The sequence below is a fragment of the Carcharodon carcharias genome, chromosome 13 (genome assembly GCF_017639515.1).
Source record: "Carcharodon carcharias isolate sCarCar2 chromosome 13, sCarCar2.pri, whole genome shotgun sequence".
NCBI classification, from domain to species: domain Eukaryota; kingdom Metazoa; phylum Chordata; class Chondrichthyes; order Lamniformes; family Lamnidae; genus Carcharodon; species Carcharodon carcharias.
Genome location: NC_054479.1, coordinates 124019565 through 124047006, shown reverse-complemented (window position 1 = coordinate 124047006; position 27442 = coordinate 124019565). Strand labels below are relative to the sequence as shown.

Sequence of the window (27442 nt, the reverse complement as noted above, 5' to 3'; positions counted from 1 at the left end):
TAAGGCACAGAGAGTGTTAAAAGGCCCAACTTCACTCCACATTCAGTTTGGGGCCTCTCGACACTGGACTAGAGGTCAATTAGCCATTATTCATGAGTAGCAGACAACAAATATCACTTAACTATTCCACCACTCAGCTTCACAATGGCATCCAATCCTGACCTCATGCAACACCCCCACTGATCGATCAACAGCACTGGTTGATTCTCCCCTTCCCCCATCGAACTGCAGTTTACCTACAGTTGGCCCAAGTTGAGAGCAGCCAACTCAGCATAGACCAAGCCTGAAATCTAGACTTTTCCTACCTGTAAGTCTCAGTGCCACACTGGACAGTGCCACCACTAGGGACAGGAAGGTGCGAAGAGGGAAAATCCTTCATTTCACAGCATGTGACAGATTCTGAACGGAGTCACCGGCTCAGAATTTAAGAAGTCTGAATGGACTCGTTCAATCCTTGGCCCACAGAGAGGCCTTGTGTAGTCTGGGGTGACATGTTACCTAGACCTACCTCACAAAGCTTTGGATACTCTAAAGTCTCAAAACACCGCCCCAAAGGTTTTCATTCCTCCATGTATGGAGCTAAAGTCTGAGAGATGAAATCTTAAGCTAAATCTATGCTCTCTTTAATTGAACTTGCACTGCATTATTTAGCTGAAGCCTTCATATTATCGGGTAACAGATGTTAATGCATTTCACAGTCTACTATCGAATTCCCAGAAAACAGCTGGCCGAATATGTAGCCATCTACCAGGTTTTTCTGTCACCTCCACCTGATCAGTATTCAGGCAATGATACAGCTTTCATTCACTCTGCAATTCACCAGACAAAAATATAGGCTTTGCTAATCGATTCAAAGCTATTTTTAGACCCAGAGAACCTGCTGCCATGATGCAATAGTTGTTAGGCTCATTCAAACTCCTTGCTATTCCTAATATGTCTTCAATCAAGTTGGCCCTGGTTCCTGACATCTGGCAGCTCATGTTTTTAGATTTAGTCACAGAGTAATGAAACACAATTGGCTCAAGGGCATCCTCGAAACGTTAAGGGAGATTCCTGCCTAGCCAGGGCTGACTACTGGCAGGAAAATCTACTTAATCCAAGTACTTGCCTCCCCCTCCCTTCTGCAACCCCTCCCTTGTTGCCAAACTAAATTCTCTCCCCAACTTAGTCCCTGCCTCCTGACAGCACAAACTCTCACTGGACTATGATGCTACCGATGCCTGCATGCCTTCATTGTCTCACCCAAGGTGTCTGTTCTTCTCATCTGAGCCAGATGATGAGCAACATCAACTGTTTGACCATGGAAGGTCATAGTGCAAATTCTGAGTTCCCCCAAACATGAATGGCCTTTACAGCAGAGCTCTACAGGTAGTGAGCAGGGACAAGAAATCTGGTTGATTTTGGTTCCCCTGACACCCCCTTAGAAACATGGACACTGAGGTAAATTACCGTGCCGCAATTGGCCTCCTGGTTCAGATTGTTTCATTTTCGACAGATCTGGGATCAAACCAGGAACTCTACTACACTAGGTGGTCCACTGACCTACTGAGCCAACAGGCAGACAACTGAAGTAGACAGACAATAAGTAGACAAACAACAGCCATAAAAATAAAAACAGAAAACATGGGAAATACTCAGCAAGTCTGACAGCATCTTCGGACAGAGAAACAGAGTTAATGGGCTGGATTTTCACTATTGTGAAGGGACTAAGACCTCACTCTGTATTTTTATAAAATACATACAGGTATCCTTATGGCTATTTATAAAATTTTAAAAACTGGACTAAGACCTTTTAAAATAACTGAATCTGTCCGTCTGTGACCCTTGAACCAAACAAGCCACCTGACAGTATCGGAGAAACTTGCACCTCGTTATACCAGAAGAATCACTAACAATCCTGCCACCTGCAACCCCACCCCCACCCCCGCCCCCACCCAACACTGGACTGCACGGATCAAATTCAAAGAGAGCTATACAAAATCCACCTGCATTTCATAAGCCAGGCTGGCCAACAGGAGTCTAATTGTCTGCTAGGTCAAAGGGACCCAGCAACCTTCCCTTCAATTCTTAATGTTTGGGACATTTAACAATCTCGGGGACCCAGACGAGGGATACACATCCTTTGTCAAAGATAGTATGCAGCGGTGGGAATCATGTGACATGGACCTGGTGGAAGCAGTAATATTGCCTTATGGAACTGCAAAGGCAATCTATTGTTTACTATCCTACAAGCAGCCTCACAGAAAAGGAGCACGAGTCCAGGTGGAATACTTGGCCCCCATCTACACTGTTTCTGCTGGAACTTCTGCACCCCTGCCTACCAACAGATTCATCTCTGCATGCCTGTTGTGTGAAGTGCACACCACCAAAAAAGTGAATTATACGGCTTTGATTTTTAGCCCACTGACCTCCGTGAAGGGATACCTAAACAGACTTTGATTCTGGACTCTGGAACCCATGTGAAACAGTATTTATTCTCTCTGTGGTCTCTGCCCTGTAAATCCTTCTTCTCTCTATCCCTCTTTTACTGTGCGAATACAAAGGAGGCAATGTTGTGACCCTCTTCCTGTGTTTAGTGTGTGCAAATAAACTAACCCTTTGAGTTCATCCTATCTCAAGTTTGCTGTGGGGTTATTAATAGAAAACTAGATTACACCAAAACTGAGGGATTGGGAAATTCAACACTGCTTATAAAGGGGGAAACAAATCAAAACATCTTTCTGTTTATAGACGGGTGGTGAGGAGAAATTAGTTATGTTTAAATTAACCCTCTCCTGTTTATAATGCTATTGAGGTAGGTAGCTCAAGTTGGGAAATCTCCCATCTTGGTTTAAATGGCCCTTTTAGATCCAATTTAGTTCTCCAAGAAGGTGGGGGCGGGATCAAGTCAGGCTCGCCAACCCCGGAAACAGATCCTAGACAGCCATGAGGACCGGCTTGTGCTCAGGTGGGCTGATTGGAAGGCCGCCTTGGTTCTTTGGGACTTAGTCCCAGGTATTTTAGAAGCTGTTAGGCCCTCTAAGCCTCAGCTCTCAAACCCTCTCTCCCCCACACCCAACCCCAATGGCCCTTCCATGCCAACTCATGCCCCATAACCACACCCACGCCTCGTCTTACTTGCTTGACTCCTCATATGCCCATGCCACCTCCACATGCCACTCATCCAGTATCCACCATGGGCAGACCTCAGGAGCTATGTGGAGATGGAAAGAAAATAAACTTCTAAGAATCTAAGACAGCTCTCACTCCTACACACTTGATAGTGAAAAAAATCTCCCAATCATGAAACCCATTCAAGGCTTTTAAATTTCAATTGTTCAATTGCTTATAAAAACAAATTTCTGTTCACACCCCACATCAAAGACAAATCTTGTAATACCCTCTTTAAGTTGTCATTTAAACTGAACTCAGAATCCCTGCTGAAATAATTGTAGCTTCTGAAACTCAGCCAAGTAATCAGAATGAAATAATAATAGCCCTTGGAAAATGTCAACAAAGAACTCTATTGAAACTGTACAGATGGTATTTTTTTTTAACCTATACCAGATGGCCTGTCAAGCAAAGCAGTCCTGCAGATGGTGGTTTGCTTCAAATCTCACTGACAGTTGAAACCTGTATTTTTTTTTTCAAGTTTAAAGAGCAGGCAATTTAAATCGCTTCAGATCATGACACTTAAAAAGATCTTATCCGCCTTACAAGAGCATTCAGGTATACTCCTTTGGAATGGCCAACATGGGGTCTGTTCGAAATCAGCACTAAGTTCACATGGCCCTGCTGATTCTGGTTTTCTACCTGTGTGACTCACACCCGCCCACTTCCCCTGCTGACAGAAACTGGTATCTGCACGAATGGGAACATGACTTCTGCTTCTGGGTTCTGCCTGTCATTTTTGAAGGTCCACAAAATCTTTCCAACTCCACCCAATGTTTTAGGTCAATAATCCTCATCAGAACAGCCCTGAAAAAGGGTCACAAGCCTGAAATGTTGCGAAGAATTTTTCCATGCCTTTGGAGGCACGTTCAGAGTTGGGGTGGCTGGGAAAATCTGGAAAAAGGCAATGGCCTGGTCCTCCGAAGCGTTCCTGTGGTCTTCCTGCTTTTCCCAGTGGCAGCTTGTGTATAATATTGGCAATCCACCTGGCAGGAGTGGCAATTTGAACTTGTCAATGAGTCAATTACCAGTTATTTTCCCATGACAATGGAATGTTACCATTGGGATTTGGGACCCACGCAGTATCTATAACTCATCAACCTACAGGAGGAAACTGCACAGCAGGAGGTCACAGCAGCATTACTGTGACATACAATAGGGTAAATGAGGTGATCCATAGATAGAGGCTTGGCATTACAGCAGTATCATATTGAGATTGCAGTCACATTTAATGCTTGGGATGAAGAAATGTCTGCAGCGTCCTTCAGGCTCATCTCACAGCCATTTCACTCCACTTGTGCCATTTGTTCTTTTGTGCCTTTCACCTCAGCAGCACTATCACTGCAGTCACAACGAAGGCTGCTGGCTGCCCTTTAAATCACATGCACTGTTTCACCCTCTCACCCCCTTAACCCACACACCCTCCCTAATTGGACAGTGATCCCAGAGGCAGATACTTCTGGAAGATTGAACTGGAAGTTGAGCCACTCTCAACTCTGGGTTACAGACATGGGAATAAAGCTGGCTCCCAGCTAAAACCTAAGATGGAAAAATTCAGCCCATTAACTCTGCTTCTCTCTCCCTCTCTGGAGACCTGCTGAGTATTTTCACCACTTTCTAACTTGATTTCAGATTTCTGTAGTATTAGGGTGTTCGGGACTGTAAGGGTTAATGTGGGTCTGGGGAAACGGTACCACCCACATTATAGAAACCATAGAAACGTTACAGTGCAGAAAGAGGCCCATTCAGCCTCTTGTGTTGTGCTGGCCAAAAAGAGAAAACAGAAATGTGCTGTGCATTTTAATCCCACTTTCCAGCACCTGGTCCGTAGCCTTGCAGGTTACAGCATGTCAGATGCAGATCCAGGTACCTTTTAAATGAGTTGAGCATTTCAGCCTCAACCACCAATTTAGGCAGTGAATTCCAGATGCCCATAATCCTCTGGGTGAAAAGTTTTCCCTCATGTCCCCTCTAATCCTTCTACCGATCACCTTAAATCTATGCCCCTGGCAATTGACCCCTCAGCTAGGGGAAACAAGTCTTTCCTGTCTGCCCTATCTAGGCCCCTCATAATTTTATACATCTCAATTAGGTCACCCCTTAGCCTCCTCGGTCCTAAGGAAAACAATCCTAGCCTATCCAATCTCCGCTTATAGCTGCAATTTTCAAGCCCTGGCAACATTCTTGTAAATCTCCTCTGCACTCTCTCCAGAGCAATTATGTCCTTTCTGTAATGTGGTGACCAGAACTGTACAAAAATTCCATCTGTGGCCTAACCAATGTTTTATACAGTTCCATTATTGCATCCCTGCTTTTATATTCAATACCTCGCCCAATAAAGGAAAGTATTCTATATGTTTTCTTGACCACTTTGTCCACCTGTCCTGCGATCTTCAAGGATCTGTGGACATGCACTCCAAGGTCCCTCACTTCCTCAATAACTCTCAATAATTCCCTGTTTATTGAGTATTCCCTTGCTTTGTTTGCCCTCGCCAAATGTATTACCTCACACTATTCGGACTGAATTCAATTTGCCGCTTATTTGTCCACTCAACCAAACCAATGATATCATTCTGGAGTCGACAACTATCCTCTTCACTATCAACTACGCAACCAATTGTGTGTCATCTGCAAATTTCCCAATCATGCCTCCCACATTTAAGTCTAACTCATTAATATATACAACAAACAGCAAAGACCACAGCACCTAGCCCTGTGGAACACCACTGGAAACTGTTATCCATTCACCAAAACATCCATTGATCTTTGTTTCCTGTCATTGAGCCAATTTTAGATTCAATTGCCACCTTCTCCTGTGAGATCTCACTTTCTGTGACCAGTCTGCTATGATTATGCTGAACTTAAGTCAGAGCTCATAAGAAACCGAATAGTAGTAGGAGCGGCCAATGATAATCTTTCCAATGTACTCCAATCTAAAGAATATCTGACTTTGGGAAATGTCATCCAAATAGTCAGGCAAACCGGAAAACTGCCAGAAAAAACATTCCATTTTGCATGGCAAAGTTAAACCATGGTACAGAACAGCCCCAAGAGTCCAGCTCAAAGCAACAAAAGGGCAAGGAGTCTTCAGGGCAAGGAAAGCATTACCCAAGTAAAACACAAGATGATGGAAGACCATGTCAACACTGTGGCACCAAAAGACCTCACAGGCGTGAGCAGTGTCCAGCAATCACTGCGCAGTGCTTTCACTGCAACCACCTGGGACACTTTGGAAAGATGTGAAAGTCCAAAACCTCGAGACATGTGAAGGATCCTAAACGATTCCATAAGATAGATGAGCCAGGCCAAGAACAAGTCCAATAATATTTCTTGAGAGAAATTAAGAATCCCAGGTTCACATTTTTGGAATGCTGACAAATCTATAAATGGTCACCTCACAAATTTTAAGTTAGACACAGAAGCCAGTGTGATGATCCTGTTGGATGAAGAACCGTGGCTAGTGAAACAATGTCTGAAGCCACCTACAACACCAGGAGGCATCAAGCTCCAGGTCAAAGGTATGTTGCAAGCAATGCTCCAATGTAAAAACAAATAAATACAGGAAACGTTATATGTGCTCCACAACCAAGAATTTTCTCTCCCAAGCAGGAAGGCCTATGTTGACCTCAGCCTCATCCAAAAGATCAACAAAAATTAACCAGCAAGGATCTGGTTCTGATTTAAAAAGGATTTTCCAACACTTTTCACTGGGCTGGGGCGACTGAAGACTGCATACATCATAATGCTGAGAAACAATGCTAAACCAGTGTGCTTGTTTACAACACAGAAAATACTATGCCCACTTATGAAGCAAGTACAACAGCAACTTGATGAGATGGCCAAGGTGGAGGTCATCTCCCCCGTCACTCAGCCAACAGAATGGTGTTCCGGGATGGCCCAACTTCTGAAGCCAAATGGATTCATTCGCAGCTGTGTCGACCTGATACAAGTCAACAAGACAGTGACAAGGGAAATTTACCCAGTGTCCTAGGTGGGTGACAGCTCAAACAAACCCTCCAAGAGCACAGCGTTCTTGAAACCTGATATCAACAGAAGGTTCCATTAGAGAAGAAATCTAAGTTGCTGACAACTTTCATCACCCCAAATGGCAGATTCTGCTTCAATCGTTTGCCCTTCGGCATTACCTCATCACCTGGGATTTTTCAGCGCATGATGTCAGCCATCTTACATGGCCTGAAATGAATGATTTCCTTGTCTACGGTATAACTGTCAAGGAACATGACAGTAGGCTCACAGCTGTCTTGAAATGCTTTCAGGAAGCAGGATTGACGCTGAATGATAAGTACGAGTTTTCTAAGACCCCCATTCGGTTCTTAGTCACATTGTGAGTAGCATGGGCATCATGGCAGACACACGCAAAACAAAGGCCATTAGTGAGTTTCCAACCCCATCATCTATTCCTAACTTTCAAAGATTCCTGGGCATGGCAAACCAATTGGCGAAATTTCTGCCCAACTTGGCGCAGGTCACAAAGCCTCTGTGACACATTCTCCAAAAGGCCCAAGAGTGGTGTTGGGATGCAAACCAAGAGCCAGCATTCTGTCAGATCAAAGACATGCTGCTCTCACCAAATATCCTGGCTCACTACAGCCCATCCCTATCAACTACCATCTCATCGGATGCCTCATCAACAGGATCTGGGCAGTTCTGTTCCAAAAGCAGTTGGATGGAAGCCACCAATCAGTATATTATGTGTCTAGGGGGCTGTCAGATACACAGATGCGGTATGCAGTTATTGAAAGAGAGGCCTTGGCAGTAACATAGACTTTTGAGAAGTTTTCTGACTATACTGTTGGCCTGAAGGCGATCATCAAGACAGATCACAAACCATTGGTCTCACTATTGGACGAGAAAGAACCCACCAGGATAACCTCTCAGAATTCAGAGATTCCACTTGCATCTCATGTACTTTGTATACAAAACAGTGTCCAGGGGAAGTATCAAACGACAGTGGACACACTGTCCAGGGCCACAGTCAATCATTCTGTGACACACAATGTCAATCGGTCAATGAACTCAAGTCATATTCCCAGTTCATGACAGCACAACTGTTGACAAGCTCCAAAAGGCTTCAACAGATATGCCAGGAGCAGATGTGAGATGAAGAATGTGTCCGCATCCGTCAGTACTGCCTACAAGATTGGCCACTGCAGTGTCCAGATGTCAATGTTATGAAAATTTACTTTGAACAGCAGAAACATCCCACTGTAATTGATGATCTGTTAGTGTGTGACGAACGGTTGGTCATTCCCATCTCACTCTGACCGGAAATTTTACAATGAATCCACCAAGGCCACTTGGACATCACAAAGTGCAGAACACGAGCCCAGTCTGCAGTGGGGTGCCAGGAATATCAAGACCAATTGAAGAGATGATTTTAAACTGCCAGATGTGCATACTGTGCAAACCAATCCAGAGGGAGCCCCTTATTCCCACACAGTTCCTGACCAGGCCATAAGAACATTTGGGAATGGATCTATTGATATACAACGTCAAGTCCTTCCTCCTCATTGTTGATTACTTCTCTCGGTGGATTGAAGTGAAGCATTCACACACAACAACCACAGAGCTGGTCAATAGGTCGTTGAAAGAAATCTTTGCGATCCATGGCATCCTGGACCAGGTAGTTTCCAACAATGGGCTGCAATCTACTAATGAATACTTAACTCGTTTTGGCAGGAATTACAGATTTCAGCACCTCATCAGCTCCCCACACAGTGAGATGGAAAAGGCCATCCACACTATTAAAACCCTCTTGAATAAAAATGACGACTTTCCAAAGCCGCTTTTGACATATCGATCCACCCCACTGCAGTGTGGATTAGCCCCATCAGAGCTGCTGATGGGCAGGAAACTTTGCATTCAATTTCCCACGCTGCCAAAGAAATTATTCCCGGGGTTGGCAGTCAGGGACTATCAGAAGGTTCAGGACCGAAAACAGTCCTACAGACAGCAGCAAACTTCCACTTACAATAAGAGGTAGTGTTCTGGAAACCTGCCCAGGCTAAACAGACGTGACAAGGTTTGGATCAGGGACCTTGACAGAGAAGGCATCATCGTCCCAAGGGATGAAGATCAACAACGGTCTTACTTGATACATATCTCAGAAAGCATAATCAGATGGAACATAGAACCATAGAAAAGTTACAGCACAGAAGGAGGCCATTTGACCCATCTTGTCCATGCCAGCCCAAGGACACCCAGGTGCCCTTTCTAATCCCACCTTCCTGCACCCGGCCCATAGCCCTGCAGCTTACAGCACTTAAGGTGTAGATCCAGGTACTTTTTAAAAGAGTTTAGAGTTTCTGCCTCTACCACCAACTTGGGCAGCAAACTCCAGACACCCGCTACCCTCTCTGTAAAAAAGTTCTTCCTCATGTCCCCCCTACACCTTCTGCCACTTATCTGGAATCTATGTCCCCTGGTTCTAGAATTCTCTACCAAGGGAAACAATTTTATCCTCATTCCTTGTGACAAGCCTCCTAACATACATTTGAGTCACCAGATGTAGAAATAATTGAAACACTAAGTAGGTCAACTTCAACACCAAACCAACAAAGTCAGCCCAAAGTAGTTGAAGGTGCCATTCCTCCAAACTTGAAAAGAACAAGATATGGAAGAGTCATAAAGTCTCCAGACCATCTGAATCTGTAACGTCAGAGGTTTGGTGGGAGAAGGGATAGTGTGTAAATTTCATTGTAAATACATTTGGGTAAAGACTTGTGGGGGGGGGGGGGGGGGTGCAATATTACGGATTTCGGACTGCAAGGGTTAATGTGGAACTGAGGAAACAGTCCCACCCACATTATGATGTAGAGAATCACATGGGAGTAGTAGAGTGTAGTAGTGAGTCTGGTAGAAGTCGGCATGAAGATAGCACCTAGTCAAGACTGTATCCTATATATATGTATAAGGTTATGTGTTATTAATAAACAGTTATTGTTCAACCATACAAGCCTCTAGGCCTCTTCATGAGACAACATACAACCTTAAAACAATTTCCAGCAGCTACAAAACATTGCTGTTGTAGCAGCAACATCAAGGTAGTTTTCTTCATCAGCACTACAATACTGAAGAGAGTCACAACTACTACTTCATGGGATCATTTTCAGACAAAACTGAACACTGAACCACACAGGGAGATATTAGGATTGGTGGCGAAAAACTTGGTCAAAGAGACAGATTTTAAAGGTTGGAGATCTGGAGAGGCTTAGAAAAGGAATTCCAGAAGTTAGGGCCTTATGCAGTTGAAGACACAGCCTTCATTGATGGGACAATGAAAACTGGGAATGCACAAGAGTCCAGAATTCATGGAATGCAGTGGCCAGCAAGGTTATAGGGCTGGAGCAGGTTACAACAATAAGGAAAGGCTGCAAATTTTAAATTTGAGCTATTGCTGAACCAGGAACCAATGTAGGTCAGCCAGCATGAGTGGACTGGACTTGGTACAAGTTACCATATAGGCAGCAGAGTTTTGGATGAGCTGAAATTCATAGAAGGTGGAAAGCAGATCATTAGCCAGGAGAGCATAAAAACAGAAACGCTGGAAGTACTCAACAGATGAGGTGCATCTGTGGAGAGGGAACGAGAATCTTCTGTTTCAGATCAATGAATTTTCCTCAGAATTGGAGAAAGTTAGCCGCCATCTAAGTGAGAGCAATGATTCTAATCTGAAATTGGTGAACTCAATGTTGAGTCCGAAGGATACAGAATTCCTAATCAAAAGATTGGTATGGTTCCTTTAGCTCCTATTGATAGGGTTGGAGCCTGAGGACAGAGAGATCGGAGCGGGAATGGTGCAGAGGATTAAAGTGACAGGCAACTGGAAGCCCAAGGTCATGCTTATGGACTGAACAGAGGTGTTGCAAAAAGCAGTCACCCACCCTGCATTTGTATGGAGGACTATATTGTGAGCTGTATACTAAGCTGAAAGAAATACAAAAAAAACCACTTTCACCTGAAAGGTGTATTTAGGGACAATGGACAGTGGGAAGGGAAGAGGTTAAAAGGCAGGTTTGCATCTTCTGCACTTGCACAGGAAGGTGTCATGGGAGGAGGAGGAGAGGGAAATGCCTTTAAATGGAGCTGAATAGGTACATGTGAAGTTCAGAGTAATTTTGCAGCTTTAATAGAATCAATTTGCAACACATCCAATGAGTGTGCCAGTCAGTAAAGCCAGAATATTAAACAAAAAGTCCAAGGAGCAGAGACTGAGGATGTCTCGCTCAGACCGTACAGTTTTCTGAGCCCATCAGATCTTAAGTACTGTGCCCAGTTCTGTGGATTGTTCCATTTTATCTGCTGCGTCCTGCACACATACAGGAGCTGACACCAAGAGACACATGGGTCACACAATATCAGACAAGACTGAATCGCTCCCTTTTACCCATTATGTGATGTACATTTAAAGGGGTGAACACTGAGACGCACACCAGACTATGTAATTACAGACTGGAGTGAATCATTCCCTTTCACCTGATGCTCACTGCAAATATTTATCTTACCAAATCTCATCTTTAGTCTGGAATGTTCTAACCAGCTTTGGTAAATATCATCTATCTCTCTGTCTCCTAAAGCCCATTGATTTTTTGCTGAGGTGAATGGGTACAGATTAACCAAGCTTTGACATTTCACAGGAGTAATGTCACAGTACAGAGGTTGACTTTACTGCAATACCCTGTGGCATCGTACTCAATGCGCTGTTCGTCTTGTTGCAGAATTGAACGTGGAGGTAAACACACAGTGTATCTCCTAACTAACCTCCAACGCCCAGCACTTCAAGCCTCCACTTTTGTCAAGGTCACAGTATGACCCCAGGTCCACAACAGGACCCCAACAAAACAGATGAAAGCTCTCCAGTGATGCTAAAGTCGAATCATTTGGCTTTTTCTTTGAAGAAAGTCAATGACAAGAAAGAATTGAATTTGAGCACATCACCTCTCTCAGACACATCTCACAAGGCTTTAGAAAGAATGAACTACTTTGTGGTGTAGTGACTACTATTATGCAAGCAAAGTGGCAACCACTGTGTGCAGAGCATAGACAAACAGGAATGAAGTGAATGATCAACTTGCTCGTGTTGATTGAGGGTGGAATGTTGTCCCAGTCACTGGGGGAGCTTGTGCTTGTTCCGATAGTGGGATGGGATTTTGAACATCCAATCAAAGCACTCAAAGGGGCAGGCATGGCCTAGGTTTCATATCTCATAAAGCCAGCCTGGGTTAGGTGCTTGTCTCTGGTTTAGGACTTGAACCCAAAACTTTCTAACTCAGAGGCAACAGTGCTACCAATGGAACCAAGCTAACATGGTAACAGTTATTTTCCAAGTTGGTGCAGGCACTGCCCAGCACCAGTGCATACTCATTGAACCTCCAGCTCCCTTTTGCTTCTGCTGACAGTCAGTTGGTCACACTAACATTGAGGTGGACCCCTCCTTCATCCAAAGTGAGAGTGACCAAGTGCTCAGAAAACTCTGACCTTGAGTGAAACTTTTTTTAAAATAACAGCTAGAACAGCAAGTTTCTCCTCAGTCTGAATTCAGCTCAGAAAGTCTCCTCTGGTGATTAACTTGCAAGTTTATGAATGCACTGGGATTCTTGGCTGTGATATCATATGACCCTAGGGTATAAATTCCATTTCTGATGTCCATTGCAGACATGAGTCTGGGGCAATTTTAGTCCAGGTTTGAGCCAGCACAAGGCCAATGCATAAAACTGACCCTATTTTGTCACTAAACTGGTGATTCCAGCAGGTACAAGAATTAGAAATGCTGGGATTAAATCATGTAACTGGAGAAAAATGGAGGGAGCTTTACCCTGTAACTAACCTGTGCTGTACCTGCTCTTGGAATGTTGATAGGATGGTGTAGTGGAGTCTTTAGTTTGTAATAACCCATGCTATCCAAGGCTTGATAGTCCCTAATGCTTATGGAAAGAATGAGCCCCCTCCAGTTGTTAACTATTGCACATTACATTGTTGTAAATCAGGGTCTTGTATTCTGATAAAATGGGGTTGAGAGTCTGACTGTTTTTTTGACGTGTGTCACTGAACAAGTGATGTGTCATATGGGTGACATTCAGGAGACGTTGTTCTATGGGAGAGAGCAACAGAGTAAAGCTCCCCTCATTTAAGTCCATGTACTGTACATGGTTTAATCCCAACAGTGCAACATTTCCATTTCTCAAACCTGCCATGTTTGTGGCTTTTGAGTTCAAATCTCGGTGAAACCCCTCATCAGTAGTTTCATTCTCAGCTGGATAGTTTTTGACAGTGATGTATAGCATGAAACCATTTCACCTCCCTACTGAAGGGGTTGGGAACTGGACATGGCAGATTGTACCAACTGGTCAGTGGTGGGAAAGAATATATCTTTGCATGGTTGGGGGAGGAAAGAGAATGAGATAAGTTAATAAGCCTGATATTAGTTTTCAGTGAATTTATTTATAACCCTCAGGACTTTCCCTCCCTCCGATCTACAGCAGAAGCTAATCACAGTATAAGAAACAAATGAAACTTATAGGAGCTCTTCACAGGAGCTTCTCCAGGGCTTTGAAACCATTCTGACATTATGTAGTGATGCTGAAGTGCTTTTCCTTCTATTTGTCTCTTTCACTTTTTTTTGTGGTTTTGCTAGGTACCTTGGAATAGGCATCAGTGCCTTGAGGACCACAGAGGGTCACCCATCCTAAATTCCATTCCGGGACAAAGCAACAAGTTATCTTTATACTGAGCATTGAACATAATAAAACACTGCAAAGCGCTTAAGAGGTGCATTATAAAACAAAATAGGTCAGATGATCAAAAAGATAGAGATAGGTTATAATGAGTGTCTTAAAGCTGGAAAAGGAGGTGGGGAGACAGAAAGGTGCAGGGACAGTATCCCAGAGCTTAGGACCTAGGCAACTGAAGGTACAGCCACCAGTGGTGGAGCAATTAAAATCTGGGACACACAAAAGGCCAGAATTAGAGGGGAAAAGGTACCTCAGAAGGTTGTGGGACTGGAGGCCATTACAGAAATGAGGGGTGAGGCAATGGAGGCTTTGAAAAGAAGTATTAGAATTTAAAAATCAAGATGTTGTTTGACTGGAAGCCAACTTAGGTCAGAGAGCACATGGGTGATAGGGGAATGAGACTTGGTGTGAGTTAAGACAAGGGCAGGAGATTTTCGCACTCGCAATAAATCATCCAATGTGGGAGACCCGCCAAGGTTGCACTGGAATAGTCAAGTCTAGAGGTAACTAAAGCATGATAGAGTTTTTAGTAGCAGATGAGCTGAGGCTGGGGTGAAGTTGGGTGTGATGTTACAGGAGGTGGAAATAGGTGACTTTGGTGATGGCACAAATATGATGTCAGAGCCTCATCTTGGGATCAAATGTGACACCAAGGTTGTGAACAGACAGGCATATTCTCAGGCTGATGCCAGGGAAAGGGATGGAGTTCAATAGCTAGGGAATGGAGTTTGTAGAAGAAATTGCAAACAAAAGCTTCAGTCTTCATATCTTTAACTGGAGGAAACTTCCGCTCTTCTAGTACTGGATGCCAGATAAGCAGCCTGATAATTTAGCAACATTGGAGGAATCGAGCAAGGTGGTGGTGAGGTAGAGCTGGGTTTCGTCAGCATGCATGTGAAAAACTAATGCTTTGCTTTCCGACGATGTGATTCAGGGCAGCATGTAGATGAGGAATAGATGGAGGCCAAGGATACATCCTTGGGGGTTACCAAAGGTAATACTGCAGAAGGCTGAATGAAGGGATTCAAACATGGAGTTCTGGGAAATGTGGGAATGGATTTGGAAGGCGACAACATGTTCAAATACTTTAGAGAGGAAAGGGAAGTTGGAGATGGGACAATAGTTCGCAAGGGTGGTGAGGTCAAGGGTGAGTTTTTTTTGAGGAGAGGGATGATAATGGCAGATTTAAAGGGGAGAGGGATAACAAAAGAAAAGAGAGAACTGTTTACAATATTTGCCAAAATGGGGATCAGGAGGGGAAGTTGGGTAATCAGCAGTTTAGTGGAAATGAGTTCAAGGGAACAAAAGGACAACTCCTGGGAAGTGTGCACACCGAGATCAGGGTGAGGGCAGCATTGAGCTCTACTGGGATGTCCCCTTATTGTTGACGGTTAGCCCCATGAATCTTAGTTTTGAGGTTCATGGTAGTAGAATGGGCTTTTGAACAGGAACCAAAAACTTCTAACTTCTGTGGGACCAGACCCCAAACATGCAGGAGCTGAAAGGGAAATGGAGGGTGGGCCAATGCCAACATATCACTAAATGAGCTGTAGGATTGGGGCTACTTTCATCAACCTGCCAAAACTCTTGATTAGATTCCAGCCTGCAACTCACTCCCGGATATTTGTTATTCTATATCTAAAGCACCCGAGTTCCTCAATTAAATTTCAGCCTGTTCTCATTTGGTACTAGCTTTCAAGCAGGATTCTCTGCACAGGCATCTGGACAAACACCCTTGACAGATTCTTACTTCTCCAGAAGCATTTTGGTGCATTATAATACTCCAAATATTGCCCTGTCTGAGAAGAGCTAACTCAGCATATCTGCTGATAGACTCTACACCCACACATTGTCAATGTCTTATTAATTACATTGTTAAGGTTTAATGGCAATTACATTGTAAAACAGGTGATGGGTATTTGTACATCCATAAATGGGGATAGCTGGGACACTGGTGGGGTAGAGTGGTGTTGACTGTGAACTAAGTCATTTAACTCTCTCCAACAAAGAAAACTGTTGTGCCCTGGTTTTAACTTTGCCAACTGGATCCAGTTAACACACCTGGCCATCTCCCCTCCACACCTTGCTTGGATTGTGCATTGTATCCACTCAGTGCCATCTCTGATGTAGTTTAGGGGAGGAATTTTGGACGGGGTGCAGAGAGAGTCCTGTTCTCTTTGACCTGTGCCTTGAGATCTTTAATCAGGTAGTCAGGACCTGGGTTTATACACCCATTTGAAGTCAATCACCTCTGACAATGCCACACTGGAGTGCCAGCCTAGATTATACATAATGCCCTGGAATAGGCTTTCAATGTTCTCTGTTAAAGCCAGTGAATGTGAGGAATGGGGAAGCTGAAAATGACAGATAAAGCACAGAGATAGGAATCTCACTTGAGGTTCCCAAAGGTAGAAGGGTTACTAGTCCGTGGCTGAATTTTCAAACTGAAAATATCCTTCTGGCATTTCTGAGTTAGTTAAATACAATCTGCATGCACTAAATAAATGTGTCATTTTTATTTATATTTTAATTCTTATTTAACTGCAGTCTTTAAACACTAGTCACATTTAATAAAAGTCACTCACCCGAATGGAGGGTTCTGCGTTCTCTGATTGCAGTTCTTATAATGTGTCATTGAACTGCTCTTCACAGCTACACTAGGCCTCATGGTCTGACTTGCTGACACCACTGTGCCAATATCTGTTTTGGTCTGTTGGTAGCACTCCTCCTTTCTCTATCAAACCCCCTGCTCAGCAATTTTATGCACTTCATCCAAGTTGATATTCCCAGTGCAGTACTGATGGAGAACTGCACTGTTGGAGGTGCAGTCTTTTGGATGAGATGACAAACTGAACACCAATCCAGATTTTCAGACAGATATTAAAGATTCTGTGGGGATATCGGAAGATTATGGGAGTTCTCAGATGGCCTAACCAACATTCCCCCCTCGGCCAAAAATAAATTGGTCAACCGTGGGCTTCACTGTTTTTTTCTGGGATCTTGCTGCGCACAAAATACCAGACTGCTTGCTCACAGATCAACAATGATGCAGTTCAAAGTCAATGAGTTGAGACAGAGGCTGCTGAGATGTGATAAGTGAGACTTAATTTAGTTCATTGAGGCAATTAAGCTCTGTGAATCCGTTCGTTATATTTCTGATTGAGCTGAGTTACAGAGGTCTCCTTCCCAATTTTACTCAATCACAAGTTGTGCTAACTGGGACCAATTTATGCGAGAGCGTGAGTTTAACCAGGATCAGTTCCAGTGCTTGGGACAGTAGAAGCTATTGGCAGACACTGAGTGAGCACTATAGGTTGGGGCAATCAGCAGAGGTGCCCGTTATGGAGGAAGTGGGACAGGGTCACACTCCCTCCAAATGAAAACGGTCTGGTGAGGCGTATGTGCGGATTATGCGACTCCCAGCTTCATACATCATGAACTTAGCAAGAAGGGGCCTCCTCCAGTATAGTTCCATTCAAATCAAGGACACCTACTCGGGAAGCAGCCAATCCAAGACAATCTCAATGTCAAATTAATTTTGTTTAAATAAATGAATCCATTATAATACATGAGGGATACCCATGAATACCCATGAGTCAGCACTGCCGATGTCACATCCTGGATCAGTGATAGTAAGAAGACACTCCCCCTGGTGGCTCAGGGTATAAGCGTATTACATAGTATAGCAGCCAAGTGGTTATAGTCCTGGACAACGGACACTTGATTCAAATCCCACTACAGCACATGTGAAGTTAAATTTAATTAATCTGGAAATTGCCAGAAAATGACCATAAAAACTGTTGGATTGTCAAAAACTCAACTGAAACCAACACAACTTGGGTCTGTCTTCACAGCTCTCCAGGTAACTAGGTTTGAATACTGCCTAAAAACAAATGAGAACATGTTCTGATGTCTACACTTGCTTGGTTAAATATCTAGTGACCCTGCATATCATGCAAGAACAGAGTTGGCTTTGCTAGGATGCCCTCCATTGTTCCAAAGCTTGTCAACACTCCTGTCAGAAGAATGGTCAGCTGGGTGATGTGTCGAAGGACTGCCAGTATCAGTGGCACTGATCCCACTACCTTCCAGGTATTTAAAACCAAGAAAGAAAATTTTAAAATGGATGCACTGACCAGACTGGAAGCCAATGCAGGTCAGTGAGAACAGGAGATTAGGGGTGAACTGAACTTGCTGCGAGTTAGGATGTGGGCAGCAGAGTTTTGGTTGAAGTCAAGCTTATGGAAGATGGAATATGGGAGGCCGGCCAGGAGAGCATTAGAATAGTCAAGGCTCGAGATAACAAAGGCATGAATTATTGGTTAGATACAGAGTACAACTCCCTCTATACTATCCCAGTAAACATGCCCATGGCTTGTAAAGTATGTGTTAGATAAAGAATAAAGCTCCCTCTACACTGTCCCATTATAAAATCAAGTAACAGGTACAGCACAGGTTAGATGCAGAGTAAAGTTCCCTTCACATTGCCCCATCAAATGCCTCGACTCCAATCTCAGACGGGGCACCCCTTTTGCTCCACTGGGCTTTTCCCTGTTTCCTACACAATTTACCTTGTGGACTCAGGATGTAATTCTGGTCACAGAAGCACAGAAGACAGTCACCCTTTCTCCCTGGACAAGATTTGAACTCAGCCCCAGAGGGTAGGGAGCATCCCTTTTCTCTATTCAAACCACAGGCCACATTATGTGAGAGTAGTTACACAGAGCAAGGGATTGATTCAATGAATTGGGTTACAGAAATCAGTTACATTGCAGTTATAAGCACCCTGGTGCTTCAAACATCTGATGTTGATGTACAATACTGTACCTAGAAGTTACAATACGTATGCAGACCATTTGGACAAATCAGTCTGTGATAGTCCTCCAGGGAAATAAATAGTTCTCATCACATTTACCTGCCCTGTGCCCTGGGCCATAATAGTGCACAGGGCCCACAAATCCTGTCCCCAGGAGTTGCCTGAACACATCACACCAAAAGTACAGACCATGCCATCTGCCAGTTCCGCAAATCTCAATCAGCAGACCCTTACCACGACTGGAATTTAAGGGCTGCAGAGAGGGGGCTTGTTGTCATTTCAGGACTGAGGCTCACATGCAGCCCCAGGGGTGGGAGTAGGTGATGGAGAAACTTGTCAAAGCTTCTGCACCTCAATGGATGGGGATGTTATGTGGGGATGAGGCCTGGATGTTCTTGGTTTCCAGGGCCTGGAGAAGCCTGTTCCACCATTCATCGTTGTGCCCTGTCTGCCTATCCGAACGCTTCATGTATTTGTATCATTCTCTCTATTGTGTACCAGAGATACTACTCAGTGTTAAACAATGGTAAAGATAACCAACCAATTTGTACATTTGTAGCACAGTGACACAATATTTATATAGGAAAACATCTCAAGGCACTTCTTAGGAAAATAATCAGACAAAATTTGACACTGAGCCACATAAGACAGTCAAACAGGTGGGCTTTAAGAATGATCTTAAAGGGAGAAACACAGATGGAGAGGTTTAGGGAGTGAACTGCAGAACTTAGGGCCTGGTTGGCTGGAGGCAAAGCCACCAAATGAAGTGTGGGATACACAAGAGGCTAAAATTGGAGGGCCGCAAACATCTTGGGGGATTGTAGGGCTAGGGAAGATTACAGAGATAGGAAAGGCAAGGCCATGGAAGGGTTTGAGCACAAGAATGAGAATTGTGGATGAGGAACCAAGTTAAGTCAGGGAACACAGGGGTGATGGCTGAACAGGGCTTGGTGCAAGTTAGGACATGGGCAGCAGGATTTTAGATGAGTTCAAGTTTACAGAAGGTGGAAGATGAGGGGCCAGCCTGGAGACCACTGGAATAGTCAATAGAGGGAACAAAGGCATGGATGAGAATTTCAGCTGAAACACAAAACCAGATCATGTGAAAAGGAAATTATTAAAAATACAATACCCCACAGCTCCCTCCTCCCCAGAATTAAATATTTGCCTCTCTGCAGATTAGAACTGAAATAATGTCCTGGATGTACTGTGAGGGGCACAGTTAGACCCACTGTCAAATCCTCTCCTGTCAGAACTTGGGAGAGGGGAGAATAAATTACTGATAGGTGGCAGATAGGGGAATCATGGTTTTGGTCCCTGTTGTTCAGTACCCAGTAAAACCTGAACAATGGTTAATTCAATGAATGAAGCACTTAACTGTGTTAACATGGAATGCAGTTCACTGCAACATGAAGACCACGGCGGTATGGTTTAAAGAGTCTTTCTGTACATATACTTCCCTTACAATCCTATGTCTCTACTATATTGGCCTTGCTTACATCAAGGGTTGTAACATTCTTCCACTGATCTCACGTCACGTGTATGCAAGCTGCCCAACCAGGGAATTATAAACTCAAAAGAGACTCAGTGCATTAGTTAACACACAGTTTAGTAAAGAGGGAAAATCAACTACCTCAGTTCAAGCTACAGTAACGGGCAACTGTCGGGAACTCCGCGATTGCAGGGAAATTGCTGAGTAGCAGAGTGGGTCTTTTCCAAAACGATGCATTACACCCGCCCCACAGAAGCACATAAATGATGGATTATTCACAATACTAAGAGATCCTTTCCTGGACATTGTACTCTCCGGGTACGGCACAGGTGTGTTACACACAGGCTATGTACTCTATTACAAGACAATCCAGCAAGCTAAGGGTTAAACTCCGGCTTCCAGTTCAATGCATGCAGAGCAAACCTGAACGCTACTTTATGTGGCAAGTGCAGTGTGAGACCCACCCCTTCGCCGGAGAAGGTAACTGCATCTGTCAATTTCAGGGGAAATTACATATCGAAATCGCTCATTACTGACCGTCTGCTCCAGGTCAGGTACCCCAATGCGAATGACTACAGTGCTGGGCGCGGGGTTGTCCATTTGGTGGCCGGTTTTGGCTGCTGCACTCGTCCTGATGGTGTGGTAGATGGTGTCCTCTCTGCTGAAACTCTCCTCCTCTTCACCCTCGCTGCAGTTGCAAGTGTTCTGCTGCTGCTCCTCCTCATGTTTCCTGGCTGTCGGACTGAGAGGCATGCTCTGTGCACTAACCATCGACATCACATCACTGGGGGGAGACAGAGAGAGAGAAAAAAAACAGTCAAACCTTTTGGAAACCCGCACACACACGCTTACACTCAAATACACACTCTCACACACCCACACATTCAAGCACAAATTTACATACATATATATGTACACATACACACGTACATCCAAACAATCAGACTCAAGTTCACACGCACACGGCACATATTTACATATACACACATTTACAAAGACACACTTATATACGCTCACTGTCACACACACACACGGACACACCCAAGCACTTCAAACATGCACTCACACCTACAAACACATACACACATTCATGTACATCCACTCAAATTTTCACATGCACACTAACATACACACCAATTAATACACCATGTACACACTCATAGACACGTACATATGCACACACATACATGTTTTCATATATAGATATATATGCTCAAACAACGTCTTGCACTTATGCAGAGTTTTTAAACAGAGAAATAACCCAAGGTGCTTCACGAAACGAATATGAAACAAAACTTGAAGCTGAGGCAGATCAGGAGGCATTGGGGTAGGAGATCAAAAACTTGGTGAAACAGGTAGGTTTGAAGGATAGTCTTAAAGAAAGAGTGAGATGTGCAGAGGTTTAGGGAGAGAATTCCGGAGTTTAAGGTTTAAGGCTTAGGCAGCTGAAGACAGAGCTGCCATTGGTGCAATCATCAAATCCAGAGATGCTCAAGAGCCTGGAATTGAAGAAACAAGAGAGATTTGGCCAGAGTGGTAGAGCTGGAGGATGCTACAGAGATTTTGGGGGGGGGGGGGGGGAGGGGGGCAAGGCCATTGAATGATTTGAAAAGGAGGACGAGAATTTTAAACTTGAGGCACAGCCAGGTAGGAACCAATGTATGGTCAGTGAGTGTGTTTGCGGGGAGTTTGAGCCTATTCTAACAGGCAAAGGGGGCTAGGTGGGGTACACCCAGGACAGGATGCCAGTCCATCACAGGGCACACTTGACTGTAGCTAATCCACCTAACCAGCATGTCTTTGGCCAGTGGGAGGAAAGCAGCGCACCCAGCGGAAACCCACACAGACACGGGGAGAATGTGCAAACACCACACAGACACACTCGAGGTCAGGATCATACCCAGGTCCCTGGAGCTGTGAGGCAGCAGCGCTAACCACTGTGTCACCCCAGCACACATACACAGAATCATAAAACATTGCAACAAAGGAGGAGGCCATTTGGCCTATCATGCCTGTGTCAGTTCTTTGAAGATGCTATCCGATTAGTTCCAATTCCCTACTCTTTCCTCATAGTTCAGCAATTTCTCCCTTTTAAATGTTTATCCATTTCCCTTTTGAAAGTTACTATTGAATCTGCCTCCACCACCATTTCTGCAGTACTCTCCCAATTGCCTGGTTAAAAAACATAATCTCAGATGTTGGCTCTTTTTGCTAATTGCTATAAATCTGTGTTCTCTGGTTAATGACCCTCAGCCAATGGAAACAGCTTCTCTTTTTTTAACTGAAAGTGTTTCATGATTTTGAATACTTTTATTAAGTCTTCTTCTCTGCTCTGAGAACAATCCCAGCTTTGCCAGTCTCTCTACATAACTCAATCCTTCATCAAATATTCCAGTAAATACCTTCTGCACCATCTCCAAGCCCTTGGCATGCTTCCTAAAGTGTTGTGCCCAGAATTGCACACAATATATCAGCTGAGGCCTAGCTAGTGACTCAAAGATTTACCATAAATTCCTTGCATCTGTATTCTCTGATTTTTTTCATTTATTCATTCATGGGATGTGGGCGTCGCTGGCTCAGCCAGCATTTATTGCCCATCCCTAGTTGCCCTTGAGAAGGTGGTGGTGAGCTGCCTTCTTGAATCACTGCAGTCCATGTGGTGTAGGTACACCCACAGTGCTGTTAGGAAGGGAGTTCCAGGATTTTGACTCAGCGACAGTGAAGGAACGGCAATATATTTCCAAATCAGGATGGTGAGTGACTTGGAGGGCAACTTCCAGGCGGTTGTGTTGCCATCTATCTGCTGTCCTTCTAGGTGGTATTGGTCCTGGGTTTTGAAGGTGCTGTCGAGGGAGCCTTGGTGAGTTTCTGCAGTGCCTCTTGTAGATGGGTACACACTGCTGCCACTGTGCGTCGGTGGTGGAGGAAGTGAATGTTTGTGGACGTGGTGCCAAACAAGCGGGCTGCTTTGTCCTGGGTGGTGTTAAGCTTCTTGAGTATTGTAGGAGCTGCATTCATCCAGGTAAGTGGGGAGTATTCCATCACATTCCTGTCTTGTGTCTTGTAGATGGTGGACAGGCTTTTGGGAGTCAGGAAGTGAGTTACTCACCACAGAATTCCCAGCCTCTGACCTACTCTTCTAGCCACAGTATTTATATGGCTAGTCCAGTTCAGTTTCTGGTCAATGGTAACCTCCAGAGGGGGATTCAGCGATGGTAATGCCAGTGAAAGTCAAGGGAAGATGGTTAGATTCTTTCTTGTTGGAGATGGTCATTGCCTGGCACTTGTGAGGCACAAAAGATGTCACTTATCAGCGCAAGCCCGTATATTGTCCAGGTCTTGCTGCATATGGACATGGAATGCTTCAGTAGCTGAGGAGTCAAGAATGGTGCTGAACATTGTGCAATCATCAGTGAACATCCCCACTTCTGACCTTATATTAGAAGGAAAGTCATTGATGAAGCAGCTGAAGATGGTTGGGCCCAGGACACTACCCTGAAAACATTACAGCAGCTTTCTATGTCTTCTTGAGGTTTGCAATTATCCTTCTCACTGTTTACTACTTTTTCAATTTCAAAATTTGCACATAACACAAGACTACGTCCTATATACCTAAGTCCAAATCTATAATGGATATCAAAAGAAACAATGGTCACCACAATATACCTCCTCCCAGTCTGAAAAAGAACTCTTCCTACTACTCACTGCTCTGTCCCTTAGCCAATTTCATATACACGCTGCCAATGACCCTGCAGTTCGCATGGGCTTCAATTTTTCTAACATATCCATTATGTAAAGTCATACATTTTGGTAGGAAGAATGAGGAGGGAACTATAAAATAAAGGGTACCATTCTAAAGGGGGGTGCAGGAACAGAGGGACTTGGGGGTATGTGGACACAAAACATTGAAGGTGGCAGAGCAGGTTGAGAAAATGGTTGATAAGGCACACAGGAACCTGGGTTTTATAAATGGAGGCTTAGAGTACAAAAGCAACAAAGTTAGCATAAACCTGTAAAATACATGGGTTTGGCCTCAACTAGAGTATTATGTCCAGTTCTGGGCACCGACACTTTAGGAAGGATGTGAAGGTATTGGAGAAGTTGCAGAATGGTTCCAGTGACCAGGACCTTCAGTTGCATGAATAAATGGGAGAAGCTGGGGCTGTTCTCCTTGGAGAAAAAAAGATTAAGAGGAAATTTGATCGATCATAATCATAAGGGGTCTGGATAGAGTAGATAGGGGGAAACTATTGGCAGAAAGATTGATGACAAGAGGACATTGATTTGAGATGAATGGCAAAAGAACATGAGGTAAAACTTTCTTATGCAATGAGTGGTTAGGGTCTGGATTGCACTGCCTGAGATTGTGGTGGAGGCAGATTCAATCAAGGCCTCCACAATAGAATTGGATAGTTATCTGAAGAGAAAAAAAATTGCCAGACTATGGGGTAAAGGTGGGAGAGTGGGTCTGGGTGCTCTTCCAGAGAGCTGACACAGACAAAAAGGGCCACATGGCCTATGTCTGTGCTGAAGTTATCATATGATCCTATGTGATACTTTATCAAATGCCTTTCAGAAGTCCCTATACACCACATCAAACTCACTACCATGATCAACCTGATCAACATACCAGTGTGTTTTTGTATATATCCAAACACACATATATACACACACTTATTTATATATTCTTGCCCACGTGCATATTATATCTTTATATATATATATTTATATTATACACTCACACACACGCACGCATATGTTTGATGTTCATATATTTATATATATATTTTCAACATACACGCAGAAATAAATATGTATACACACAGGCAATGGAGACTACAAATCTTTAACTCCTTAATAATGCATGATTATAAGGTCTGGTTACTGCTGCTGCCAGAACATGGCATGGTGATAAATGCAGTTTTCCACAAAATAAACAAATATTTTATCTTGATCTAGCTGTAGCATTTCTTCAATTTTATGTATAGATTTCCCTGACACACACACACACACACACAAACACAAAGCTGAATAATCCACTGCTGTCTGCTGCATACAGTTATATAGGTACAGAGACAGAATGCACCTAGATCAATGATGCTAGCTCCTCTGGAGCCCCCTTAATGCCCACTTTCATTTAGAAGATTTGATGTCTCTGAGCACTTGAAAAGGGGACCATTATACCTGCTAATTCTTCACAACTCCTGGATTGCAAAATAACTGTACTCAGCACCTCAAAGTGTAGCCTGCATTTCACACAACCATATCAATAAAGAAGGGCCATTGATCTGGTGCTGGCCCTTGCAGACATATGGCCATGGGATTATAGGTGACATTGTTGTAGATGGGTGGGCATAGGTGGAGTGGGGTGGCTGAAGGTAGGGTGGATGTAGGTTGGTGTATATGGAGAGGATGTTGGTGAGATAAGTATTTAATGGGACAGTGTAGAGGGATCGTTATGCTGTATCTAATCTTCTTGCCTTGGGAGTATTTCACGGGACGGTGTGGAAGCAGTTTACTCTATATCTAACCTGCTTTGGGATTGTTACATATTTTATAGTAGAATAAGTTTCAGAATTGAATCTTTCAAAAAAATATATCTTATTGCTATAAAATTGAACAGATTTCATCTTCCTTTTGTGGGCTGAGTTGTACCAAAGGTAATGAGATACTTATAGAGAGTAGGAGAGACAGCTTCATCAGTCATACAGTAATGAGATAGAGAGATACATGGGAACTGTGAGAGATACATGGGACCTGTGAGAGATACACAGGGCAGAGAGATATACAGGGCAGAGGATAGAGAGAGAAGAATGGACTCATGAACACAAGAAGACAGATGGCACAGCATCTGGCTCTGTAAGAGTCACAATCACAGAATAGCACAGAAGGAGGGTATTTAGCCAGTTGAGTTCATGATGATTCTCAACAAGAGCAATCTAGCCAATCCCACTTCCCTGTCCTTTCCCCAGGTACCTGAAATTTTGTTCCCTTCATGTACTTATCTAATTCCCTTTTGATCGTCTCGATTGAATCTGCCTGCATCACCATTTCAGGCAGTGCATCCCCGAACCTAACCACACACCACAAAAATAGTTTTGCGAGTTGTTTTTGGTTCTTTTGCCAATCACCTTAAATCTGTGTCCTCAAACCTTCACCAATGGGAGCAATTTATCTCTTTCTACTTTGTCTGGGCTCCTCACGATTTTGAACATTTCTAGCAAATCTCCCCTCAACTTTCTCTTCTCTAACGCCTCCAACAATTTGTGCATATATTGCCACAGGTCTCTCAGTTCCCTTAAATTTGTACCCCTTAGTTTATATTGCCACAGGTCTCTTAGTTCCCTTAAATTTGTACCCCTTAGTTGATATTGCCTCTCCTCATTCTCCTCGCAAAATGAATCATTTTGCATTCTTCTGCATTAATTTCACATGTCCACCCATTCCAACTTGCCACTTTCCCTTGAATCCTATGGGATTCTGATCATTCTGCCACCTGGGGCCTTATCAAAAGCCTTGCTGAAATTCACCACATGATGAGATCAAATGTGCTACCTTCATCAACCTTATTTATTATTTCCTCAAAAAATTTAAAGTTATGTAGACACGATCTTCCCTTAACAAATCCATGCTGACTGTCCTTGATTAATCTGTGCCTTCTGAAATTCTGTTCCTCAATGTTTTTCCAAAAAGTTGACCATTACCAACGTTAGGCTGACTGGATTGTAATTACTCGGTCTATTCCTTTCTCCTTTCTTAAACAACCGTACAATGTTAGCAGTTCTCTGGCTCCTCCATCAATAGCCAGAGATGAATGAAAAATGTAGGTCAGAGCCTCCGTTATTTTCTCATTTGCTTCTCTTAACAAGCTGTGAGGGATTGACAATTCAAGGGAGCTGGATTAACATGAGTAGAGAAACAGTCAGTAATACAAGACATTGCAGGATGAGTTACTGAGTAACAGTATGAGAGAACTGAATTAACAGTGAAGATAGTCAGTAACAGATCACAGGAGGAGGGACAACTGAGTCACAGTGTGAGGGAGCTAGGTTAACATCAGTCCATTTAGTAAAGGTACTCCCACAGTTCTATTCTTTCAAGTGGTTCTATACAGCTGAGTGTCTTTCTGAGCCATTTCAGGGATCAGTCAAGAGTCAAACATGTTGGTATGGGAATGCAGTCAAATATAGGCACAGGCCAATAAAGACAGCAGGGCCGAGCTCCTTCTTTGCT

The 27442-nt window shown here is 43.7% G+C and overlaps 1 protein-coding gene across 1 annotated transcript in view; it reads right to left on the bottom strand.

The window, feature by feature from the left end:
- The window catches only part of shank3a (SH3 and multiple ankyrin repeat domains 3a), a 773648-nt gene extending 752679 nt beyond the window's left edge, over nucleotides 1–20969 (bottom strand). Inside the window, exon 1 of the mRNA XM_041203533.1 lies at nucleotides 20747–20969. Within this exon, the coding sequence (XP_041059467.1) occupies nucleotides 20747–20962 (216 nt within the window). The 5' untranslated portion in view covers nucleotides 20963–20969. The remainder of the gene's footprint in view (nucleotides 1–20746) is intronic.
- Between the last annotated feature and the right edge of the window lie 6473 nt (nucleotides 20970–27442).